Source organism: Schistocerca nitens, chromosome 1 (assembly GCF_023898315.1).
Source record: "Schistocerca nitens isolate TAMUIC-IGC-003100 chromosome 1, iqSchNite1.1, whole genome shotgun sequence".
Classification (NCBI taxonomy): domain Eukaryota; kingdom Metazoa; phylum Arthropoda; class Insecta; order Orthoptera; family Acrididae; genus Schistocerca; species Schistocerca nitens.
The window spans coordinates 1090825423-1090853242 of record NC_064614.1 but is presented as its reverse complement, the minus strand read 5'-3'; the positions used below and the strand labels follow the sequence as shown (position 1 = coordinate 1090853242).

Below are 27820 nucleotides of genomic sequence, written 5' to 3'. Positions count from 1 at the left end.
AGTTTAGCAAGTGAAATGAATTATTTGCTGCACTAGTGGCCCCTCGATAAGCGAACTTCCATGTGTAAAACAGCTTCAAACATCGGTATCTTTACAAATGACTTAATGTGCTAAATATTTGACGTTGTTGTTGTGGTCTTCAGTCCGAAGACTGGTTTGATGCAGCTCTCGATGTTGCTCTGTCCTGTACAAACGTCGTCATTTCCGAATAACTACTGCAACTTACACCCTTCTGAAACTGCTTACTGTAGTCATCTCTTGGTCTCCCTCTGCGATTTTTACCCCCTCCCCCCTTCTTCCGCCTTCCTTCAGTACCAAATTGGTGATTCCTTAATGTCTCAAAATGTGATTTATCAACCTATCCCTTCTTGTAGGCACATTGTGCCACAAATTTCTTTGCTCCTTGTTCTAGTCAGTACCTCCTCATTAGTCACGTGATCTACCCATCCAATCTTCAACATTCTTCTTCAAATCACTTTTGAAAAGCTTCTATTCTCATACATAGCTACACGCCATACAAATATGGTACCGTACATTCAGAAAAGACGTACATCCAGAAAAGACTGCCAAACATTTAGATCAATATTGAATGTTAACAAATTTCTGCTTTTGAGAAACGCTTTCTTTGTTATTGCCAGTCTATATTTTATATCCTCTCTTCGTCGGTCATCATCATTTATTTTGCTCGTTTATTCGAGGAAATTGGATAACTTTATATATCGCCCGTCTGAGTTGCACTGATATAAAATTCAGCTGTAGTGGTTCCCGGTTTCGGGCTGGCACAAACATTTTCAAACCACTCACACCGTAAGTACTCATACAATATGGCACTAAAAGGCACATTAGCTTTTGCGTGCGTTGCTATTGACTGACACAAACAAACTTCATTTTGCTGCCCAAATAGCTAACTATTCTTGCTTCCTAGACTAATTCCCTCATTATCATCTGATTTAGTTCGACTACACTCCATTATCCTTGTCTTGCTTTTGTTGATGTTCATCTTATATCATCCGTTCAAGGCACTGTCCATTCCGTTCAACTGTTAAGGTATTATAATGTCATCGGCAAACCTCAAAGTTTTTATTTCTTCTCTCTGGACTTTAATTCCTATTCCATATTTTTCTTTGGTTTCCTTTACTGCTTGCTCAAGCTTCCCTTTCATGACTGCCGTCAGGTTTCTGCACAAGTTGTAAATAGCCTTTCCATTCCTGTATTTTACCCCTGCTACCTTCAGAATTTCAAAGAGACTTTGTCAAGAGCTTTCTATACGTCTACAAATGCTATGAATATCGGTTTGCCTTTCCTTAACCTATTTTTAAGAGACGTCGTGGGGTCAATATTGCATCGCATTTCTACGGGATCCGAACAGAACTTCCCCCGACTCAGCTTATACCAATTTTTCCACACTTCTCTAAAGAATTCATTTACTATTTTGCAGCCATGACTTTTTAAACTTACAGTTCGGTAATATTGACACCAGTCAGCACCCGCTTTTTCCAGTACCGAAAACCCTAATGGATGAAGACGCAGAATCCTAATTAAGCTGGTTTTATTAGTTTCGGATTATCACCCACAGATTAAAGCGGAAGTTAAAAAACGGTCTGAATTTGTGTTTAAAGTTTTTGGACGTCGCTAAGCGCTTTCATTATCAAACACCGGGTAATTTACGCTCAGTTTTCAGAAAATCTAGTTTCTCCCGCATCTTAATATTTCTGACGTCATATTTCCAAACTATGAGTCGTAAAATGATATAGTTTTGCATGTAATTAAGCGGTATAAGTGGATACTATCAGTAAAATGCTTTACGAATATAGTTCAGACAGAGGTTTTCACTCTGCAGCAGAGTGTGCGCTGTTATGAAACTTAGTTTCATAGTTCAGACAGTAGTAAAGAAGGAAACAACCGAAACGTCATGCCTGTCGCTGAAGATTTACTGCATGAACACCGAAAATGCAGTAAGAGATAAGCATTTTTCTTTTCATCATTTTGTGGCAGATGTTAGCGAGAACATATATCAAAAAGGTTTGACACTATGTGTAATGGTTGTTGGAAGGGGGCTAAGTGGTCTCATTGTCAAATACAATCTGAATATAGTCCGGATAATTTGCGCACCGTCAGGAGTTTCGTCATCATATTAATTCTACATTACACGTTTTTGCGGTACCTTTTGCACATTACCATTCACTATTAGCCTGTCATCTGCAACCAAACGATGTCAATGAGAATTTGGTTGGCATGTTAATACATCAATTTAAGGTTGAACGTAATTTTGCTGTGCACAGATATTTCGAGCAGATATTTGCTGTTACTTAAGTTTTGCACTGGCAGATCCGTTTTCTTCTGCATTCGCTTGAGTTTTTGAGAAGCACATACAAATACCAAGCATATTTTGCAGAATTTTGTTGTAACGATCACTTAACTCTTCGACAAAACACAATGTACATGATGTTACTGTGTGTCCTGTTGCCATCGGCTAAATGGAAAAGGAATGAACAGGCCACATGCACACAGGACATTATACAACACAGACGATGAGCACACGCAAGGCACTAAGAACAACAAGAAACACACAAAACTAAATGGCACCTACTCATTTACATTAATAAAATTGTTCACAGAATAGGCAACATGTTAAGGGGGTAGGACGTCGAACGGGGCGATTTGCAGCAGGAGAGGTACCAGAGAGGACATTTTAATTTCCACTGTCTATACTTTTACGAATAAATTCATAAAACTTTGTCAGAATGGTCAGAAAGGATTCATTATTTACACACATAGCAGTCGAAGTTCAAAAATATAAGAAAATAATTTTTTGTTACATTTAAAAGTTGACATTTTTTCACTTACCATTGGCTGCATTTGTTGCTATATGTACACTTTTCTTCATAAGGAAGGGAGATTCTTCGATGAATTTTGCACAGCATACAAACCATACTTACAGGTGTATGACACTCCAGAATTTTCCAAATCTATTGAAAATTGTGGTAATAATTGAGGTAATTAACTATAAAATTTGAGTTTTTTTAAACACGAAGTTTAAAATGTAACAGCACATTCATTTTTCATAAATTAAATAATTTCTAGAGTTTCATACACCTGTAAGTATGGTTTGTATGCTGTGCAAAATTCATCGAAGAATCTCTCTTACTTATGAAGAAACGTGTACCTGTAGCAACAAGCGCAGCCAATAGTAAGTGAAAAATATGATGTAAGTTCAAATGTAAAAAAAAAAAAATATTTTTTAATGTTTTTGAACTTCCACTGCTATGAGTGTGAATCCTGAATCCTTCCTGGTCATGCTGACAAAGTTTTGTGAATTTATTCGTAAAAGTATAGACAGTGAGAATTAAAATGTCCTGTGGTGTCTCTCCTGCTCCAAGACGGCCCGTTTGACGTCCTACCCCCCTTAAAGGAACAGGGATTTCAAAAAGGATATAGGACACGCAACGTAGCGCAGAGAAATCTCAGAACACAAGAAACACCAACAAATATCAACAAGACATGCATATATTAACATACATGCTACACTTGTCACTCAGTGTACATAGGACAAACATGCAGGGACTTTAAAACAAGATATTCAGAGCACCTCAGAGCGCTAAAAAGTAACAGCTCCCATAGTACATCACCACCTGATACCCCACAACTATCACCCAACTACAATACACACAGATCTAAAAACACTAAAACCCATCCCCAGTCTGTACCACAAACTAACAATGGAGGAAAACTTCCACATAGAAAAGACAATAGCAGAAGGAAAACAGGTTATGGTCCAAATGGCTTAAAGCACTATGGGACTTAACATATGAGGTCAACAGTCCCCTAGGCTTAGAACTATTTAAACCTAACTAACCTAAGGAAACCACACACATCCATGCCCGAGGCAGGATTCGAACTTACGACCGTAGCAGCAGCGCGGTTCTGGACTGAAGAGCCTAGAACCGCTCGACCACAGCGGCCGGCATAAAACAGGTTATAAATGAGTACATGACATCATGCAAATGCACACTATTTAACACATTACACACACACACGAGAGAGAGAGAGTAAACAAAATTCAGCGTCGAACTCACTTCAGAATAAGTGAACGCCGACTGCGAGAGGACACGCAGTAACATCATAGTTGATCAAAATCCGTTTAGTATTTGTGTGTGCTTCTCAGCAACTCAGAGGGATGCTAAAGAAAACGAATCTGCTGATGCAAAACGTTAACTAACATCAAATATATTCGCGTAATATCTTGGCACAATAAAATTACGTTTAATCTTAACAGTGATGTGTTAACTCGCCAACAAAATTGACACTGACATCGTTTGGTTGTAAATGATAGTTTGCCACTAATGTACAAATGGTGCTGCAGAAGCGTATAATGTAAAATTAATGTGAGGACAAAAAAAGTGTTCTTTATACCTAATTATGGAAGGTTAGCTATCACTCAAAATATGTTCACATTTCCCAGATTCTGATGAAGAAACCCACAGATGATGGTACAGAGGTGCTGTAACATGTTTGGGTCATAAAGAAAAACAGTCTTTTGGCTAACAGGCGGACCTTATATAGAATAATTTTCAACAGCAAACACGGCAAATACAAGAGGAGCAAGTCCACGCGAGGACCAGAAACGTTATATTATACCTCTTAACGAACCCAGTGTGACAGTATTTGAATTTTTTAAAATTTCGGTGAATAATTATATAAAACACTGAAAATCAAATTTTGGCTCACCTGACAGCCGCTAGATAGGCATGCTTCAACCGGAGACGTGCAACGTGCATTGTTTCAGCCATTTAGCAATATGTATAACGAAAAAACTGGTAGAGGCCGGCCTCTGAGAAAACCAGGTTGGGTTTCAGAGAAATACAGGAACACACGACACGTGTCAATACTGACTCGATGACTATCACAGGATAAATGCAAATCTACGATTATAGTATTTTAGATTTGGAGAAATCTTTCAAATGGAATACACTCTTTGAACTTGTTAGTTTAATCCCAGAAGGACCCGTCGGTTGAAGGATACGTAGCAAAACACTTTATCTCCAAGTCACACAGAAACCAAACCACAGTTATGAGTGTCGAAGGGCATAAAAGGGAAAGGACTCCCCTGGCGTTGAGGTTGGTCATTCTCCAGTGGCGCCAAGAGAGCAACTCTCGTGCTAAAAAAAACGTCTCTTTCCGCACTGGCGGTTCTGCATCGCCAATCTGAATACAACGGCTCTGTACTTTACCGATTTACGCCATCTGGAAATTTTCTCGAACTATTTGTTCTGCTGATGGTAAAAGTGATTTCCCGCGCTGTCCCGTCGTCTTGCATCTAGGCAACGCACCAGTGACTCCAAAAGGTTGAGAAAAATTGGTATTATACCTGAGATTTGCCTATTTAATTTTCTGCTTTGTTAAATATTCATGTAATTGGCGCGAGAATACCGTCATTCGGTTTGTGACTTTTCCTCATGTACGAATCTGTGACTAAAAATACTACTGGCCAAACGGTTCAATATTCTTCCTTTGTAACAGATTGGCCGACACACACAGTCGCTGAGGCCTTGTCACGTGTGGGTGATACATCGGCCAAAAGTCTCAAGTTTACATTGCTCTGAAACATAGATAGTTTACAAACAGACCTGGTTCTACCTGAAATGCTTATTTTCAATAAGTAAATCTGTTGTCACCTAGCTTTAGTGTAAGAAAGTCTTCACTCAAAGATGCAGTGCCTCTCGTCATAGCAATTTAAATAACAGAGATGTCGCTATCAATTTTATTTTTTCAAATATAGCTACAGTCATTTCTACTGCGTCTGTCGTCGGTCTAAAGGAGACAATTTTTATCTGTATTTCATTCGCTGAAGTCCGAAAAGTAATTTTGGAAAACTAATGTACTTAGAATGCAGGATTTCTGTGTTTTGAGTTTAGAAGTGATCGCTCTCTTATGTTCGTAGCGTGTAAACATCTGCCTGATACTGTTATGATGCGCCTGCAGTGTTTCGACGGAGTATGGTGCACAGACGTAGCCTTACAGAGGTAACTTCCTCATCTCCAGACAATACGTCACTTTTTACGCTGGTGGAAGAGAAGGAGAAGATACGTCTGGATGAACTCTAAGAATTCGATAACGATTACAGCACGCAGTTTCTGATGCATCGACACCGTCGCATTGCACCGCCATGTTACACGCTACAATTTGGAACTATCTAGAGCCAGAGGGGTGAAAATATGTGGACATGAAGAATAAAGATGTAAAATGTGCTACGGTGGTTTGATAAGTCTGGTAAAAAGGTGAGAAGAAATATCTACTTCGTAAACTACTCAACTTAATTCTCCACATAGCCTCCGTTGATGGCGAAACACTTGGTCCCGCGATCCTCTAACTTTTTCAAGCGATCGAAAAAATAGGTTCTGTCAAACACTGGAAAATACTCGTCGACTGCAAATATCGACTTCTCATTTCATAAAAATTTCTTCCTAGTAAGCCAAAGTTTTAAATTAGATAACAGGAAGAAGTCACTTGGGGCTACAGTTGGTGAATAGGTTGGATGAGAAACAAATTCAAAGCCCAATTCATGCACTTTCGGCACTGTTAACGCTGGTGTGTGGCATGGTGCACTATACTTTTATGCTTGCCAACCTCGGTCTTCTTTCAGCCAACGCATATTGCAAACGATCCAAAAATGAAGCATAATTGTGCCCAGTTATGGTTCTGCCTTTTTCCAAGTAATCTATGAGCACTATTCTTTGGGAATAAAAAAAACAGTGGTCATCACTTTACCAGCTGTCAAAATGGTTTTTGCTTCCTCCGGTGCACTTTCGCCAGCCTTTGTCCATTGTTCGAATGTCGTTTTTATTCTGGACTGTAATGATGTTCCATAAACAGTCAAAAATTGCCGGTAAAAGTCTTGCTGATTGCGATTAAACATCGCCAAACAATGTGTTGAAATGCTGTCCCAAATGCGCTTTTGGTCGACCATGAGCAACTGCGGCACCCACCTCGCACATACAGGGTGTTTCAAAAATGACCGGTATATTTGAAACGGCAGTAAAAACTAAATGAGCAGCGATAGAAATACACCGTTTGTTGCAATATGCTTGGGACAACAGTACATTTTCAGGCAGACAAACTTTCGACATTACAGTAGTTACAATTTTCAACAACAGATGGCGCTGCGGTCTGGGAAACTCTATAGTACGATATTTTCCACATATCCACCATGCGTAGCAATAATATGGCGTAGTCTCTGAATGAAATTACCCGAAACCTTTGACAACGTGTCTGGGGGAATGGCTTCACATGCAGATGAGATGTACTGCTTCAGCTGTTCAATTGTTTCTGGATTCTGGCGGTACACCTGGTCTTTCAAGTGTCCCCACAGAAAGAAGTCACAGGGGTTCATGTCTGGCGAATAGGGAGGCCAATACACGCCGCCTCCTGTATGTTTCGGATAGCCCAAAGCAATCACACGATCATCGAAATATTCATTCAGGAAATTAAAGACGTCGGCCGTGCGATGTGGCCGGGCACCATCTTGCATAAACCACGAGGTGTTCGCAGTGTCGTCTAAGGCAGTTTGTACCGCCACAAATTCACGAAGAATGTCCAGATAGCGTGATGCAGTAATCGTTTCGGATCTGAAAAATGGGCCAATGATTCCTTTGGAAGAAATGGCGGCCCAGACCAGTACTTTTTGAGGATGTAGGGACGATGGGACTGCAACATGGGGCTTTTAGGTTCCCCATATGCGCCAGTTCTGTTTATTGACGAAGCCGTCCAGGTAAAAATAAGCTTCGTCAGTAAACCAAATGCTGCCCACATGCATATCGCCGTCAACAATCCTGTGCACTATATCGTTAGCGAATGTCTCTCGTGCAGCAATGGTAGCGGCGCTGAGGGGTTGCCGCGTTTGAATTTTGTATGGATAGAGGTGTAAACTCTGGCGCATGAGACGATACGTGGACGTTGGCGTCATTTGGACCGCAGCTGCAACATGGCGAACGGAAACCCGAGGCCGCTGTTGGATCACCTGCTGCACTAGCCGCGCGTTGCCCTCTGTGGTTGCCGTACGCGGTCGCCCTACCTTTCCAGCACGTTCATCCGTCACGTTCCCAGTCCGTTGAAATTTTTCAAACAGATCCTTTATTGTATCGCTTTTCGGTCCTTTGGTTACATTAAACCTCCGTTGAAAACTTCGTCTTGTTGCAACAACACTGTGTTCTAGGCGGTGGAATTCCAACACCAGAAAAATCCTCTGTTCTAAGGAATAAACCATGTTGTCTACAGCACACTTGCACGTTGTGAACAGCACACGCTTACAGCAGAAAGACGACGTACAGAATGGCGCACCCACAGACTGCGTTGTCTTCTATATCTTTCACATCACTTGCAGCGCCATCTGTTGTTGAAAATTGTAACTACTGTAATTTCGAAAGTTTGTCCGCCTGAAAATGTACTGTTGTCCCAAGCATATTGCAACAAACGGTGTATTTCTATCGCTGCTCGTTTAGTTTTTATTGCCGTTTCAAATATACCGGTCATTTTTTAAACACCCTGTAGCTACTTCGTAGCGAATTCTCCATGCAGGCTATTATGTACTCGCCCAGTTGAGATGTGCCTACAGACACAGCAATCTGACGAATTTTGATCCGGCGGTCTTCTATTACGATACCATGGATTTTGTTAATGGTTTCCGCTGTGATGTCCTAAATTGGACAGCCGGAGCGCGCTTCGTCTTCCGTGCCTGGCCGGCCGTTTTTAATTTATTTAATCCAAATAATTAATCCAAGAGTAAATGGTTTTCAAAGATGATGAAAAATCTGCGTGAACGTCATCCAGTTCTGGTTTGATTTGTGAGGCAGTCCAACCCTTCAAATGCAAATGTTTAATAATAGCACGGAACTCTGTTTTCACCATTTTCAATTGCAATCGATACAATGACCAATTCAGATGGCTGTCGACAATGAACTGTATGTTGTTGAAATTCTTTATGCCATCCTTGGAATAATCAAGCTTACCAACTATGACAGCGCAACAAAAATATTCCATTCGTTCATGAAAATTTACCACATTTATCAAACCACCCTCGTATCTGAAATCAAGAGTTTTCACATAAAGAATTCAGAGGCATTACTTTTCAGCACGTCCTCGTGTAGTGAATATGAACGAGTGCTTGCTCATGAGGTATACATTTTATGTTTGAGTCCATACTGCTACCTCTCAAAATATGGAATACTTCTCTTAACATCTTAGTAGGTACTGCAAATAAAAGCCTGCGAAGCAAGACTAGTCTACGATGAAAAAATATTCGCCACTTGTTCAGTACCCTCTTTCTCTCTCTCTCTCTCTCTCTCTCTCTCTCTCTCTCTCTCTCTCTCTCACACACACACACACACACACACACACATACACACACAGAGTGTTACAGAAGTAATGGACAGTATTCAGGGGTATGACAGGAATGATAATTCGGAACAAAAAAGTGAAATTAAAAGGAGCTCTAAGGAGTTATGAGCAATTCTTCATCTTCGATAGTGTGACACAAATCTCTTCTACTGCAAGCTCTTTGCCATCCATATTTTGGGAAGTGGTAGTATGGACCACAACAAGAAAAAAATGTCCAGCAAACATGTGCTCTAAAACGCATACCTTAAGAGCTACTTGTTCATCTTCGCTACTTTGAAACACGACTCTTCTACTGAACAAGTGTGCTCACAACTTTTAAGGTATGCATTTTAGAGCAAATGTTTACTGGACATTCTTTTTGTCGTTTCGGTCCATTCTACCACTTCCCAGAATATGGAAAGCAAAGAGCTTGCGTTAGAAGAGATTTGTTTCACACTATCGAAGATCAAGAATTGCCCACTGCTCTTAAGACACAAAAGTGTGATCAAAATTATCCGGACACCCAAAAAAACATACGTTTTTCATATTAGGTGCATTGTGTTGCCACCTACTGCCAGGTACTCCATATCAGCGGACTCAGTAGTCATTACACATAGTGAGAGAGCGGAATGGGGCGCTCCACGGAACTCGTGCACTTCGAACGTGGTCAGGTGATTGGGTGTGACATGCGTCATACGTTTGTACGCGAGATTTCCACACTACTAAACATCCATAGATTTACTGTTTCCGATGTGATAGCGAAGTGGAAACGCGAAGGGACACGTGCAGCACAAATGTGTACAGGTCGACCTCGTCTGTGGACTGACAGAGACTGCCGACAGTTGAAGAGGGTCGTAATGTGTAATAGGCAGAAATCTATCCAGACCATCACACAGGAATTCCAAACTCCATCAGGATCCACTGCAAGTACTACAACAGTTAGGCTGGAGGTGAGGAAACAGGATTTCATGGTCAAACGGCTACTCGTATGCCACACATCACGCCGATAAATGCCAAACTACGCCTCGCTTGGTGTTAGGAGGGTAAACATTGGGCCATTGAATAGTGGAAAAGCTGTGTGTGTAGTGATGAATCACGGTACACCATGTGGCGATCCGACGGCAGGGTGTGAGTATGAAGAATGCTCGGTGAACGTCATTTTCCAGCGTGTGTAGTGCCAACAGTAAAATTAGGAGGCGGTGTTGTTATGGTGTGGTCGTGTTTTTCATGGAGGGGGCTTGCAGCCCTTGTTGTTTTGCGTGGCATTATCACAGCACAGATGTTTTAAGCCTCTTCCTGTTTCCCACTGTGCCGGCCAAGGTGGCCGAGCAGTTCTAGGCGCTACAGTCTGGAACCGCGCGGCCGCTACGGTCGCAGGTTCGAATCCTGCCTCGGGCATGGATGTGTGTGATGTCCTTAGGTTAGTTAGGTTTAAGTAGTTATAAGTTATAGGGGACTGATGACCTCAGCAGTTAAGTCCCATAGTGCTCAGAGCCATTTGAGCTATTTGCTTCCCACTGTTGAAGAGCAATGCAGGGATAACGATTGCATCTTTCAACATAATCAAGCACCTGTTCATAATGCACGACCTGTTGCGGAGTGGTTACAGTACAATAACGTCCCAGTTATGGACTGGCCTATATAGAGTTCTAATCTGAATCCTATAGAATACCTTTGGGGTGTTTTGGAATGGCGATTTCGTGTCAGGCCTCACCGGCTGACATCTATACCTCTCCTCAGTGCAGCGCTCCGTGAAGAATGGGCTGCCACTCCCCAAGAAACCTTCCACCACCTGATTGAACGTATGCCTACGAGAGTGGCAGCTGTCATCAAGGCTAAGGGTGGGCCAACACCATATTGAATTCCATCATTACCGATGGAGGGCGCCACGAACATGTAAGTAATTTTCAGCCAGGTGTCCGGATACTTTTGATCACGTAGTCTACATCTACATTCATACTCCGCAAGCCACCCAACGGTGTGTGGCGCAGGGCACTTTACGTGCCACTGTCATTACCTCCCTTTCCTGTTCCAGTCGCGTATGGTTCGCGGGAAGAACGACTGTGTGAAAGCCTCCGTGCGCGCTCTAATCTCTCTAATTTTACATTCGTGATCTCCTCGGGAGGTATAAGTAGGGGGAAGCAATATACTCGATACCTCATCCAGAAACGCATCCTCTCGAAACCTGGCGAGCAAGCTACACCGCGATGCAGAGCGCCTCTCTTGCAGAGTCTGCCACTTGAGTTTATTAAACATCTCCGTAACGCTATCACGGTTACCAAATAACCATGTGACGAAACGCGCCGCTCTTCTTTGGATCTTCTCTATCTCCTCCGTCAACCCGATCTGGTACGGATCCCACACTGATGAGCAATACTCAAGTATAGGTCGAACGAGTGTTTTGTAAGCCACCTCCTTTGTTGCTGGACTACATTTTCTAAGCACTCTCCCAATGAATCTTAACCTGGTACCCGCCTTACCAACAATTAATTTTATATGATCATTCCACTTCAAATCGTTCCGCACGCATACTCCCAGATATTTTACAGAAGTAACTGCTACCAGTGTTTGTTCCACTATCATATAATCATACAATAAAGGATCCTTCTTTCTATGTATTCGCAATACATTACATTTGTCTATGTTAAGGGACAGTTGCCACTCCCTGCACCAAGTGCCTATCCGCTGCAGATCTTCCTGCATTTCGCTACAATTTTCTAATGCTGCAACTTCTCTGTATACTACAGCATCATCCGCGAAAAGCCGCATGGAACTTCCGACACTATCTACTAGGTCATTTATATATATTGTGAAAAGCAATGGTCCCATAACACTCCCCTGTGGCACGCCAGAGGTTACCTTAACGTCTGTAGACGTCTCTCCATTGATAACAATATGCTGTGTTCTTTTTGCTAAAAAATCTTCAATCCAGCCACACAGCTGGTCTGATATTCCGTAGGCTCTTACTTTGTTTATCAGGCGACAGTGCGGAACTGTATCGAACGCCTTCCGGAAGTCAAGAAAAATAGCATCTACCTGGGAGCCTGTATCTAATATTTTCTGGGTCTCATGAACAAATAACGCGAGTTGGGTCTCACACGATCGCTGTTTCAATGTTGATTCCTACATAGTAGATTCTGGGTTTCCAAAAACGACATGATACTCGAGCAAAAAACATGTTCTAAAATTCTACAACAGATCGACGTCAGAGATATAGGTCTATAGTTTTGCGCATCTGCTCGACGACCCTTCTTGAAGACTGGGACTATCTGTGCTCTTTTCCAATCATTTGGAACCCTCCGTTCCTCTAGAGACTTGCGGTACACGGCTGTTAGAAGGGGGGCAAGTTCTTTCGCGTATCTGTGTAGAATCGAATTGGTATCCCGTCAGATCCAGTGGACTTTCCTCTGTTGAGTGATTCCAGTTGCTTTTCTATTCCTTGGACACTTATTTCGATGTCAGCCATTTTTTCGTTTGTGCGAGGATTTAGAGAAGGAACTGCAGTGCGGTCTTCCTCTGTGAAACAGCTTTGGAAAAAGGTGTTTAGTATTTCAGCTTTACGCGTGTCATCCTCTGTTTCAATGCCATCATCATTCCGGAGTGTCTGGATATGCTGTTTCGAGCCACTTACTGATTTAACGTAAGACCAGAACTTCCTAGGATTTTCTGTCAAGTCTGTACATAGAATTTTACTTTCGAATTCACTGAACGCTTCTCGCATAGCCCTCCTTACGCTAACTTTGACATCGCTTAGCTTCTGTTTGTCTGAGAGGTTTTGGCTGCGTTTAAACTTGGAGTGAAGCTCTCTTTGCTTTCGCAGTAGTTTCCTAACTTTGTTGTTGTACCACGGTGGGTTTTTCCCGTCCCTCACAGTTTTACTCGGCACGTACCTGTCTAAAACGCATTTTACGATTGCCTTGAACTTTTTCCATAAACACTCAACATTGTCAGTGTCGGAACAGAAATTTTCGTTTTGATCTGTTAGGTGGTCTGAAATCTGCCTTCTATTACTCTTGCTAAACAGATAAACCTTCCTCCCTTTTTTTATATTCCTATTAACTTCCATATTCAGGGATGCTACAACGGCCTTATGATCACTGATTCCCTGTTCTGCACACACAGAGTCGAAAAGTTCGGGTCTGTTTGTTATCAGTAGGTCCAAGATGTTATCTCCACGAGTCGGTTCTCTGTTTAATTGCTCGAGGTAATTTTCGGATAGTGCACTCAGTATAATGTCACTCGATGCTCTGTCCCTACCACCCGTCCTAAACATCTGAGTGTCCCAGTCTATATCTGGTAAACTGAAATCTCCACCTAAGACTATAACATGCTGAGGAAATTTATGCGAAATGTATTCCAAATTTTCTCTCAGTTGTTCTGCCACTAACGCTTCTGAGTCGGGAGGTCGGTAAAAGGAGCCAATTATTAACCCAGCCCGGTTGTTGAGTGTAACCTCCACCCATAATAATTCACAGGAACTATCCACTTCTACTTCACTACAGGATAATCTACTACTAACAGCGACAAGCACTCCACCACCGGTTGCATGCAATCTATCCTTCCTAAACACCGTCTATACCTCTGTAAAAATTTCGGCAGAATTTATCTCTGGCTTAAGCCAGCTCTCTGTACCTATAACGATTTCAGCTTCGGTGCTTTCTATCAGCGCTTGAAGTTCCGGTACTTTACCAACGCAGCTTCGACAGTTTACAATTACAATACCGATTGCTGCTTGGTCCCCGCATGTCCTGACTTTGCTCCGCACCCTTTGAGGCTGTTGCCCTTTCTGTACTTGCCCGAAGCCATCCAACCTAAAAAACCGCCCAGTCCACGCCACACAACCCCTGCTACCCGTGTAGCCGCTTGCTGCGTGTAGTGGACTCCTGACCTATCCAGCGGAACCCGAAACCCGACCACCCCATGGCGCAAGTCGAGGAATCTGCAGCCCACATGGTCGCAGAACCGTCTCAGCCTCTGATTCAGACCCTCCACTCGGCCCTGTACCAAAGGTCCGCAGTCAGTCCTGTCGACGATGCTGCAGATGGTGAGCTCTGCTTTCATCCCGCTAGCGAGACTGGCAGTCTTCACCAAATCAGATAGCCGTCGGAAGCCAGAGAGGATTTCCTCCGATCCATAGCGACACACATCATTGGTGCCGACATGAGCGACCACCTGCAGATGGGTGCACCATGTACCCTTCATGGCATCCGGAAGGACCCTTTCCACATCTGGAATGACTCCCCCCGGTATGCACACGGAGTGCACATTGGTTTTCTTCCCCTCTCTTGCTGCCATTTCTCTAAGGGGCCCCATTACGCGACTGACGTTGGAGCTCCCAACTACCAGTAAGCCCACCCTCTGCGACCGCCCGGATCTTGCAGACTGAGGGGCAACCTCTGGAACAGGACAAGCAGCCATGTCAGGCCGAAGATCAGTATCAGCCTGAGACAGCACCTGAAACCGGTTCGTCAGACAAACTGGAGAGGCCTTCCGTTCAGCCCTCCGGAATGTCTTTCGCCCCCTGCCACACCTTGAGACTACCTCCCACTCTACCACAGTGTACGTGTTATAGAGCCCATGTTTACTTGACTTTTTTGTTTCGAATGGTCATTCCTGTCTTATCCCTGATATTGACCATCATTTCTGAAACACTCCATATTTTGTGTGAGTGGAAAAGAGAGGTAATGAATAAGTGTTCTATGTTGTTGTTGTTGTTGTTGTTGTGGTCTTCAGTCCGGAGATTGGTTTGATGCAGCTCTCCATGCTACTCTATCCTGTGCAAGCTTCTACATCTCCCAGTACCTACTGCAGCCTACATCCTTCTGAATCTGCTTAGTGTATTCATCTCTTGGTCTCCCTCTACGGTTTTTACCCTCCACGCTGCCCTCCAGTGCTAAATTGGTGATCCCTTGATGCCTCAGAACATGTCCTACCAACCGATCCCTTCTTCTGGTCAAGTAGTGCCACAAACTACTCTTCTCCCCAATTCTATTTAATACCTTCTCATTAGTTATGTTATCTACCCATCTAATCTTCAGCATTCTTCTGTAGCACCACATTTCGAAAGCTTCTATTCTCTTCTTGTCTAAACTATTTATTGTCCATGTTTCACTTCCATACATGGCTACACTCCATACAAATACTTTCAGAAACGACCTCATGACACATAAATCTATACTCGATGTTAACAAATTTCTCTTCTCCAGAAACGCTTTCCTTGCTATTACCAGTCTACATTTTATGTCCTCTCTACTTTGACGATCATCAGTTATTTTGCTCCCCAAATAGCAAAACTCCTTTACTACTTTAAGTGTCTCATTTCCTGATCTAATACCCTCAACATCACCCGAATTAATTCGACAACATTCCATTATCCTCGTTTTGCTGTTGTTAATGTTCATCTTATACCCTCCTTTCAAGATACTGTCCATTCCGTTCAACTGCTCTTCCAACTTCCCAACCACTGCTACCCTTTCATGTCCCTCGACTCTTATAACTGCCATCTGCTTTCTGTACAAATTGTAAATAGCCTTTCGCTCCCTGTATTTTACCCCTGCTACCTTTAGAATTTGAATTAGAGTATTCCAGTCAACATTGCCAAAAGCTTTCTCTAAGTCTACAAATGCTAGAAACGTAGGTTTGCCTTTCCTTAATCTTTCTTCTAAGATACGTCGTAGGGTCAGTATTGCCTCACGTGTTCCAACATTTCTACGAAATCCAAACTGATCTTCCCCGAGGTCGGCTTCAACCAGTTTTTCCATTCGTCTGTAAAGAATTCGCGTTAGTATTTTGCAGCTGTTGACTTATTAAACTGATAGTTCCGTAATTTTCACACCTGTCAACACTTGTTTTCTTTGGTATTGGAATTATTATATTCTTCTTGAAGTCTGAGGGCATCTTGCTCACCAGATGGTAGAGTTTTGTCAGGACTGGTTCTGCCAAGGCTGTCTGTAGTTCTAGTGGAATGTTGTCTACTCCCGGGGCCTTTTTTCACTTAGGTGCTCTAAGATGGCGAATATTTTTTCGCCGTAAACTAGTCTTGCTTCGCTCGAATTTATTTGCTGCAGTTACTGTTTTCATGAGTTAGGATGTCAGGCAGCGGGCTATATTGCAGGCACCGCATGAAAGAGCGCCTGACGTACTGCGCCCATTTCCGATTACGTCTGCGGCCGTTAGTAAAAAAAGGTGAGAAAAAGGGGAGCGCGCAGGGGCGACTGTTGGCGTCTTTTCGGTGAGAGATGAACTCCATCAGCGCGAAATGTGTTATTCATGTAAGGAATGTGACGAGAAGCATAAGTGCGCCGGCCGGGGCGGGCGTAATGCGTGCAATTACGGCAAATTGCCTCATAAAGCAGGCAGCCGGCGCGCTGCGAGCGGCGCGCCGATCGAAACGCGGTCGAAGCGGGGAGCCGGCAGCGGGCAGAGCGGGCAGCGGGCAGCGGGCATCGCAAGTGCCGGCGGGCCCTTTGTTCCGCCACCGCCGCTGCTACCCTTACGAATCTGTCGGCCATCGATTTCCCTGGGCGCCCGCCCCGCCGCAGTAATGTCGGAGGGTAAACACTGAGAGCGCGCCGACGGGCAGCCGACTGCCGCCGCCATCGCGCTAGCGACATCGAAAGCTCCTGACCGGATGCACTTCTACGTCCGCCACTTCCTCTCTAGCTCTCTTCGAAATCCCCATCTTCTGTACAGTCCTGCTACGAATCATTCCAGCTAAGCATTTTCTCAGAGAGTGAAAGCCACGTTTTCATAATACGTCCTTCGTTGTACGGCGCTGGCCATTAAATCTGCAACACCACATAGACGGCATGCAAACCACGGCAAATCGGGATGAAGTGTACTTCATGCTCGGATATGAAAACAGTCAGCACTTCAGCTTAAACGCACAGTGTAGGTGGGAGTAGTTCCATCTACATTCTGTGTATACGAAAACTCAAGAAAAGATTACGCCGCGGGTTCCTGACTCAGAAATCTCATTTCACTCTTGGTTGTTCGTAAGATCTCGTTACGTATCGTGAAAGAAGGAGAAACGCTTGCCGCGTGGCCTATCTGAACGGATGGGAAAAACTGACCTGTTGAAACCGATACCGGTATTCAAGTTCCGAGTAACCGATATTTTTTGGTATCTGTTTTGTAACTATACCTCTTATTTTTTTGCTAACAACCGAGCAAAAAAACGATGTATCAATTACCAACAGCAGCAGTTCTAAAGCTTTTCGCGTTTCAATAAGCCATCCTTTTTTTTTTAAAAGTAATTTTTATTTGTAAAATTTGCATGGGTTTGAAATATTGCTTTATGATAGGAAATGAGAAAAACGGTCAGTGCTATTTTAATAGCAACAAACACATATTCTGTGTATACAAAAACTCACGAAAAGATTACGCCGCGGGTTCCTGACTCAGAAATCTCATTTCATTCTTGGCTGTTCGTAAGATCTCTTTACGCCTCGTGAAAGAAGGAGCAACGTTTACCGCGTGGCCTAACCGAAGGGATGGGAAAAACTGACCGTTGAAACCGATACCGGTATTCTAGTTCCGAGTAACCGATATTTTTCGGTATATGTTTTGTCACTGTTAGAACGGATACTTTATTTTTTATGTTTTGCAAACAGCCGAGCAGAAAACGATGTATCAATTACCAACAGCAGCTGTGCTAAAGCTTTTCGTGTTTAAATAAGCCTTTTTTCTTTTTTTAAAAAAAGTAATTTTTATTTGTAAAATTTGCATGGGTTTGAAATATTGCGTTATCATAGGAAATGAGAAAAGCGGTCAGTGCTATTTTAATAGCAATTCCGGCAGAAATGAGCAAGAAACACATGGCATAAGAATTGGTACCGCTACGGTCGCAGGTTCGAATCCTGCCTTGGGCATGGATGTGTGTGATGTCCTTAGGTTAGTTAGGTTTAAGTAGTTCTAAGTTCTTGGGGACTGATGACCTCAGCAGTTAAGTCCCATAGTACTCAGAGCCATTTGAACCATTTTAAGAATTTCTACAGTACTGCTAAGACAATAAAAGTCCGCCACGCGGGATTAGCCGAGCGGTCTGAGGCACTACAGTCATATATGTGCGGCTGGTCCCGGCGGAGGTTCGAGTCCTCCCTCGGGCATGGATGCGTGTGTTTGTCCTTAGGCTAATTTAGGTCAAGTAATGTGTAAGCTCAGGGACTCATGACTTTCGCAGTTAAGTCCCATAAGATTTCACACACATGTGAACATTTTTGAACAATAAAAGTCCCTCCCTGTTGCCGGTTCTCGTAGCGTAAAGTGCGAGTGTTCGTGCAGCGTATGTACTCGCAGTCGTCGTGAGACATTCGTTGTACTGAAGAATCGCACTAACCCTAGCCCAGAAATATTTTTGTGAAGTGATGTAGCAATAAAGCACAAGCATTCATTTTCTATAAAAGGTTAAAGATTTGTTTGCCATTTGTATGAAATAATAAAAGAGGAAGGTAATTATTGTAATAGCAATAAATTTAAAACTTATGAACACTTCATTCATAGTATATAATAAAAATAGAAAGTAGCTGATCTGCTACTTGTGTCCACATAATTGGCTTTATCTGCTTGTAGTCCATATAAACGGACAAGTTCACACGAAAAATAGTCCTTACTTTTTATCCTTTTAGCGTAGATTATGGTTCAAATGGCTCTGAGCACTATAGGACTTAACTTCTGAGGTCATCAGTCCCCTAGAACTACTTAAACCTAACTAACCTAAGGACATCACACACATCCATGCCCGAGGAAGGATTAGAACCTGCGACCGTAGCGGTCGCGCGGTTCCAGACTGGAACGGCTAGAACCGCTCGTCCACACCGGCCGGCGCATAGATTATTTCTTATGCCCAAATACTGGTATGGTCTCAGATTACAACATGATTTGTGAACACAGTTCAAAAAACTGGAATCAATAGTAGAATACTGCACGACCGCTCCTTGTATATGTTCACCTCCACTCCTGTGCACACAGTTGGTGCAGTGGGTACTTTATATCTTTTTTATGAGTTTGACAAGCCAAAGCTGTGTAGTTTCCTATGATTGGAAAGTGTTCCTATTGTATTGAAGGTATGTATGCATGCTAATAAGAGTTTTCCGACGGTACGTAAATTAACGCTTATGCACTTATTCTCACTGTCACATGTGTTTGTACATAGTGATAAATTCTCGTAGTAAAGCTTTCCTTTTGGTACGTTGTAGATCCAATGATGGTAGCAAGACACTAACGAAACCAGTCACTGCAAAAAAATAAATATATCAATATATCTTGATTGCAGCAGACCTTCCTGTTCGCCTTGTAGACACACTGGAGTATCGAATTGGACGACTTCATTCGCGGCCTGGTCGCGGATATGTCCAAACACTACTTCCATCCTATCGTGTATCTAAGTCGTCCTATATTACAATGTCGATTCCGTGCAACTCACGGGCACATAAGGCTACACGTCTTCACTTCCATGCTTGTATTAGCGGTGCAGTGCCATATAAACCCCAGGTACCAGTTCTTCATCCTGAACGGAGCTTTGAAGCGATCAATGCGCTCCGTTAACGGGGTGACTAATACAATGCTCAATAGAATTAGGGAAACACGTGTTATCAACGTCCGGTATATACTGCGATACACGCGGTACCTGTAGTCTCGTCGCGTAGCCTGAGGTCTTTGCTTTCAACGTTTGCAACAGCTAAAGTCATTCGCCATCTATCGGTTCTCGTTATGCATTCCAGTATCAGGTAACCCCTCGGAAGGAAGTGAGTACCGGTGTCCCAGTGTTCGCTACTGAGGTACACAGGTTGCAGTTGTTATTTGTGGACGTTTTATTCAACCAAGCACAGTGCATTTGATCCGAGCAGGATGGACTTTCCGTTGTACTGCTACAGATGCTAAAGTCTGTCGATCTGTGATCCACAGATAGTGGACACGCTACAGGGAGACAGGTCTGCTCAGGTCGCCGACGCATTACACCCCCACGTGGTTACCGATGTCTAGTCATTTCTGCATTGAGGCATCGTACGGTTACCGCCGGAGCGCTGAAAAACGATCTCAGAAGGTCCACTGGAACCACTGTGTACGATCAAACTGTAAGGAACAGGTTACGAAAGGGCCTTACGACCCAGTCGTCCTGTTCGAGTACCCCGCTTGACACGACATCTCACAGGTAGCTTCTAGTTCTGCTATTCCCATGTCAACTGGTAAATTCGTCACCGGCGAAACGTGATATTTACAGACGAGTCCGGATTTCCTCTGACGCAAGTTGATGGCCGTATTATTGTGTGAAGACGCTGTGGTGATCTCTGCCTGCCAAATGTTGTCTAGGAAATCAAATTGCCCAAGGTTCTCTGATGGTGTGGGTTGACAGCAGTACGGATCTTGTCACTGGGCATGGTCGTCTTACTGCCAACTAACTGGTCCTGTTGGACTATGCGGTCGACGTGGCCCTCAATTCCTTCTCTTGCACGATAAGGTGAACGTCACCAGTGATCTGGATAATGAAATAATTCAATGGTCAACGGTGAGTCCCAATGCTTGACAGTCGTTTTGTTGGTCGTCCTGTTTCACTACGGACTCTCCAAAAACTCTTATGAATGAATGGGAACAAAAACGACAAGGTGACTTTCGTAGACTGATACCGAGCGTCCTACATAAGTATTAGGCGGTGATAAATAGTCACGGAGAGCGTACATGTTACTGAGGCTCTCAAAATATAATGAAAAGAACCAGGATGACATGTTAAATTATTTTATCTAGTTTGTTTTCGGCACGTGTTGTTATGTAAATGAACGAGGGTTTACGATGATTTGTTGTATACTTAATTTGTGAAACAGGAAGTTAAATTTTTTCAATATACCCAGCTCCCAAAAATGCTCGATGGGGTACGGCAGACACCCGAAGTTGGGTTCCCCTAATTCTTTTCAGCAGTGTATTTCAGCTGGTGAGCGTAGTTCATTACCGATGTACACTTGTGTCAACATGATAGTCTCTTTGGTTTTAATTACCTTCACCGTTTAACATATTGATGATATTTCTCTGTACGGGGCAGACTATCTGACGATGAAATAAATGTTGAAACTGGTAATAGCTGTAACAGTTGTCTGCAGTTGAGACTGAAAGTACAATTGTACAATAGGGTGCGCAAAATAAAACTGGCCCCGAAAATATATCATGCTGCTGAAGACAGGCAACCCAATGTACATCGCCAACACACGGCGGAACATATTTCATGAGCATTAAGACAGGTAACACTACGAACATCACCTACACACAGGGTAGAAGATATTTCATGCACCTCAAGACAGGCAACCCAACTAGCACCATACCCACTCAGAGCGGAAGATGTGAGTTGGGTTGCCTGTCTTAAGGCGCACGAAATATTTTGCGGTACAGTTTTATTTTTGCCCACCTTGTACAGCTGAAGCTGGACTGGACACTCACCTGGCACTGCTGCGGCCCCTGGCGGTTGGGCGACGATGCCTTGGGGCGCGCCTTCTTCACGGCCAGCTTGCTGGAGTCGGGCGTGGCCGCCTTGGCGTCCTCGGAGCTGCCCACTGCAAGCAGCACACACACAACTTCTCACAGGGTGAGCAGCGACTCGCGCGCCGCTTGCCTGCGCCTGAGGGGTGCTCGATATTGCGTCCGCGCTCATTCACACTGCACACACGCCACCAGGGGGGAGGTTGGGGAGGGGAGGAGGGGGAGGGAGGGGGAGGGGGAGGGAGGGGGAGAGATTGGCTACTCGTGGCGTCAAAGTCAGTTTACGAATTTGTCTGATTTTGGAAACGACTTCTAACTGTCCCTAACCTTTCCGACTTGATGATGTACTGCAAGGAGTGTCTAACGAGCCTGTTGACGATGTTTGATTTGTGGGGCGCTCAACTGCGCGGTCATCAGCGCCCGTACATTTCCAATTTTTACACAGTCCCACTTGTACACAGCCCAACTTGTACACAGCCCAACTTGTGCACAGCCCAACTTGAACACAGCCCAACTTGAACACAGCCCAACTTGTACACAGTCCAAACTGCACACAGTCCAACCTGCACACAGTCCAACCTGCACACAGTCCAACCTGCACACAGTCCAACCTGCACACAGTCCAACCTGCACACAGTCCAACCTGCACACAGTCCAACCTGCACACAGTCCAACCTGCACACAGTCCAATTTGTACACAGTCCAATTTGTACACAGTCCAATCTGTACACAGTCCAATCTGTACACAGTCCAATCTGTACACAGTCCAATCTGTACACAGTCCAATCTAGCAACTGTCACGAATGATGATGATGAAAATGAAATGATGAGGACAACACAAACACCCAGTCTCTGGGCAGAGAAAATCCCCAGTCCTAACGAGCCTGTTGAACAGCCTACAATTAAAAAAACGTTCCGTTTTCTGGCCATAAAAAGGTCAATCGGACCCGGCCGACCGCCGTGTCATCCTCTCCCAATGCGATATGGAGAGGTGTGTAGTCAGCACGCCGCTCTTCCCGTCATTTGGTTTCTTGACCTTGAACCGCTACTATCCAGTCGAACAGTTCCTCAGTTGACATCACGAGGATTAGTGCACCCCGTACCAGTACCTACACGAAGGAAAAATCCTTGGCAGTATCACGCATCAATCCGCGCGGCCGTCAGCAATGCTGATCACACAGCAACAGGGGCGGACGCTGCATGGTACAATAAAACATCAAAATATACAAGTAATACCTATTTTAACCAGCAAAGTAAGGTTCCTTGCCCACAACACGAGTTTGGCAGCATTCTTTTACTTTTTTTCCTTGTCATCAGTCTTCTGTCTGGTTTCATGCGGACAGCCATGAATTCATCCCCTGTGCTAACCTCTTCATCTCAGAGTAGCACTTGCAACCTACGTCCTCAAATATTTGCTGGATATATTCCAATCTCTGTCTTCCTCTACAGTTTTTGCCCTCTACAGCTCCCTCTAGTACAATGGAAGTCAATCCCTCATGTCTAAACATATGTCCTATCATCCTGTTCCTTCTCATTATCAGTGTTTTCCACATACTCCTTTCCTCTCCGATTCTGCACAGAACCTCCTCCTTCCTTATCTTATCAGTCCACCTAATTTTTAACATTCACTTGTAGCACCACATCTCAAATGCTTCGATTCTCTTCTGTTCGGGTTCCCCTACAGTCCATGTTTCACTACCATACAATGCTGTACTCCAGACATACATTCTCAGAAATTTCTTCCTCAAATTAAGGCTGATATTTGATATTAGTAGACTTCTCTTGGAATGCCCTTTTTGCCATTGCTAGTCTGCTTTTGGTGCCCTCCTTGCTCCATCCGTCGTTGGTTATTTTACTGGCTAGGTAGCAGAATTCCTAAACTTCATCTACTTCGTGACCATCAACCCTGACATAAGTTTCTCGCTCTTCTCATTTCTACTCCTTCTCATTATCTTCGTCTTTCTTCGATTTACTCTCAATCCATACTCTGTGCTCATTAGACTGTTCATTCCGTCAGTAGATCAAGTAATTCTTCTTCACTTTCACTGAGGATAGCAATCGTGTCATTGATATCCTCTCACCTTCAATTTTAATTCCACTTCTGTACCTTTCTTTTATTTCCATCATTGATTCCTCGCTCTACAGATTGAACAGTACAGGTGAAAGGCTACATTCTTGTCTCACAACATTTTTAATACGAGCACTTCGTTCTTGATCGTCCACTCTTATTATTCCGTCTTGGATATTGTACATATTGTATATGACCCGTCTCTCCCTATAGCTTGCCCCTACTTTTCTCATCATTTCGAACGTCTTGCACCATTTTACACTGTCGAACGCTTTTTTCAGGTCGACAAATCCTATGAACGTGTCTTGATTTTTCTTTAGTCTTGCTTCCATTATCAACCGCAACGTCAGAATTGCCTCTCTCGTGCCTTTACCTTTCCTAAAGCCAAACTGATCGTCATCTAGCGCGTCCTCAATTTTCTTTTCCATTTTTCTGTAAATTATCCTTGTTAGCAACTTGGATGCATGAGTTGTTAAGCTGACTGTGCGGTAATTCTCGCACTTGTCAGCTCTTGCCGTCTTCGGAATCGTGTGTATGATGCTTTTCCGAAAGTCAAATGGTATGTCGCCAGAGTCATATATTCTACACACCAACGTGAATAGTCGTTTTGTTGCCACTTCCCCCAATGATTTTAGAAATTCTGAGTGAATGCTGTCTATCCCTACTGCTCCAAAGCTCTGTTAAACTCTGGTTGTAGTACTGGATCCCCTATCTATTTTATGAAGCTTAAACTATCTGGCAGATTGAGACTGATGACCTCGCTGTCTAGTCTCCTCCCCCAAACAATCCAATCCAAACCAATCTGGCAGATTAAAAATATGTGTCAAAACGGTATACAGACCTGGACCACCACCTCTCGATGGCTATGCTCTTACCGCCATTTTTTGTTTCGTTTTATTTAGAAATATATTACAGAAAAAGCTCGCTTTATAAATATGCACATTTTAACACACTGAAACTTCAGAACTTGGTATGGAAATTTTCCAGGTATACTTTCTACTTGTTATGCGTCTAGCGGCTCTACTGGGTGAACCTGAACTCTACCGACAAGATTTCGCATGTTGTTCAGGGATATTTTCTGATTATTTTGGTACGAAGGCAGTTTTATAAGTCTGGTAAAAAGCAAGAAAATAAGTTTCTTTCGTAAAAAAACTCACCTTCGTTCTTGACATAAGCTCCTTAGAAGGACATACACTTGGTCCAGCGATCCACCAGTTAAAAATAGGTTCTGTCGAAATCTGAAAAATACTCGTTGACTGTGAGTGTCACTTCCTCATTTGATGAAATTTTCTTCCCATAAGCCAAAGTTTCAAGTTAGGGAACAGAAAAAGTCACTTGGGCTAAGTCTGGTGAACCAATTCAAAGGCTAGTTAATGCACTTTAACCACTGTTATCGCTGATGTGTGGCATGGTGCATTGTCCTGGTGAAACACCACTTTCTTGCATGCCAACCGTCGTCTTTTTTCAGCCAACGCAAGTTCCAAACGCTCCAACAACGAAGCGTAATAGGCTCCAGTTACAGTTCTGCCATTTCGAAGTAATCTACGAGCATTATTACTTGGGAATCCCAAAATAAACAGTGACCATCACCTTAGCAGGTGACAAAATGGTCTTTGCCTTCTGCGATGCACTTTCACCAGCCTTTTTCATTGTTTTGACTGCCGTTTTGACTCTCGTGTGTAATGATGGATCCAGGTTTAATGAACAGTCACGAATCGGGACAACATGTCTAACGATTAAACATCGCCAGACACTGTTTTGAAATGATGCGTCTGATGCTCTTTTGCTCGTCTATGAGCAATTACGGCACTCACTACGCACACAGCTTCGTCACAGCCGTGCAGGATATTATGCTCTCACTCAGTTGAGACGCACACAGTTTCAGCGATCTCACTATTTTTTATTCGGCTGTCTTGCATCACCGTAGCATGGATTTCGTCAATGGTTTCCTTTGAATTCAACTGGACGGCCAGAAGGCGCTTCTTCAGTGCGTGTCCGACCACGTTTAAATTCATTAACCAACATGTAAATGGTCTTCAATGATTGTGCAGAGTCCGCATGAACGTCATACAATTCTGTTTAATAACAGCACGAAACTCTCATTTCTCTGTTTCCAATTGCAATCAAGATACTGACCAATTAAGCCGGTTATTAATAATGAACTTTATATGACTCTTGGAATAATAAAGCTTACCATCCATGAAGACGCAACAAAAATGTTCCATTCTGTCATGGAAATTTACCAGACTTATTAAACCATTCTCGTGTAGGTGACCCATGGTCTCTGGTAGCTCGGTACAAACTAATAATTTAATTACGATGTATTAGGTTTGTTACCCCCATTACTTTTTCCGCCAAAAAACCTGCTCAACAGTTAAAAAGCTTGTAATCTGCAATCATCAAAACGTACAACACATAAAACAGCTGCAGAAGTATTGTGACGTGGTTGCCATCGCCGCGGGAACAGTTGAGCATCGCGTTGTTGTTCCTCTCTTACACTGCACCTGTCCCCTGTCCCCCCCTCCCCCCCCCCCCCCCCACACACACACGAAGTGAATATCGGCCAACTCTATGTCAGTGAACCTGTTCATACTGCTGTGTAATACTGCCCACGCACGACTAACACTACTAGGAAAAAGAAACCAGAGACAGGGCCGAGCAGAACTGAAAGCGAGCGAAAGGACGAAGGGTAAGTGGGCGGTACTGTTGCCAACAGCACGTATCGTGACTGAAAAGTACAAGTTACTTACCAAACAAGACACACTGCGATTATTGCCGACGTTTGCTCTATTGTGCAGGTATTCGCAGTGCAATACAGAGGCAAAGGCAAAGGAGCGTAAGAAACCAAACGGAACTCCATTACTCCGCAACGAGCCACCGGAGAACATCTCTTACATCAAAAAGAGCAGGGACTTCGATCATACACCACGGTTGCGCACTAGGTTTTTTATTCAAAGAGATCCTGAAAAATATTTCAATTTCCCTGTCGGAGTGGGTCAAGATGGGTGGACAATAATTAATACGGACGTAAACTAAACTGAACTAAACTCCGGCCTAAATCCGAAAGGGGGAATGTCCGGTATTCTGCTTCCATACTATCAATTATAACATTCATCAACAAATTCGTTGGTGACGTTCATAAATTGGTGTGTGGCAAGGAAAATCTTTACTGAAGTAACGAGAGAACTGGCGTTGAAATGGAACAGAATGAATCCCATTTCTAGAGTAACAAACCTTTGGCACGTTCGCGACTTAAATGATGTATCATGTATATTCGTTCAAAATACAGTGTTTTAGGTAGCAACAAATCTGAAATCTACTCTTCATACAAAGTATTCTACTAAACTAGATAGTGAAGCACTAGCAGGCCAGGTGCTGAATCTGAATATTAATGAAATCTCTCTGGTGATAGTTCTACTTCAACGAAGTAACAGTAGGGGACATGAGGAACGTAACAAGGAGGCTTAACGAATATCGAACACCCCTGGTCTACACTCCTCATTCACTCCTCTCTTTACACAAGCTCTCAAACTGCACACTACAGACACACAGCACACATTCCTAAAGCGGTAAGCACTACTCTCACAGCAGCGGGGGATATCAGGAATTCGATTACAAAAACATCGAAGCAACAGTGACACATTCAAGAAAACAAAACAAAAAACACAATAAAATTAAGTAAAAAAATAAGCAGCGCTGCAGCATGCACTAAAATAATTTATCAACGAATAATGTAACCAGCCCAGACACAAAAACTTGACTTCTGGGAGCCAAGTGTTTGCGATGAAAACATTTTAGATTATTTCAGTACAACTGTCATCTAAATGCGAGTTGAATCCATGGTAAAGTGTGCTTATTAGGGTCAATAAATTTCGATTTGCTGTCATGAAATAGTACCTAAACTGAGTTTTCGCT

At 43.3% G+C, this 27820-nt stretch overlaps 1 protein-coding gene across 1 annotated transcript in view; it reads right to left on the bottom strand.

Moving 5' to 3' along the window:
* LOC126230276 (zinc finger protein 541-like) overlaps positions 1-27820 on the bottom strand; it is a 689355-nt gene that overhangs the window by 175667 nt on the left and 485868 nt on the right. Inside the window, exon 4 of the mRNA XM_049942389.1 lies at positions 21799-21911. Within this exon, the coding sequence (XP_049798346.1) occupies positions 21799-21911 (113 nt within the window). The remainder of the gene's footprint in view (positions 1-21798; positions 21912-27820) is intronic.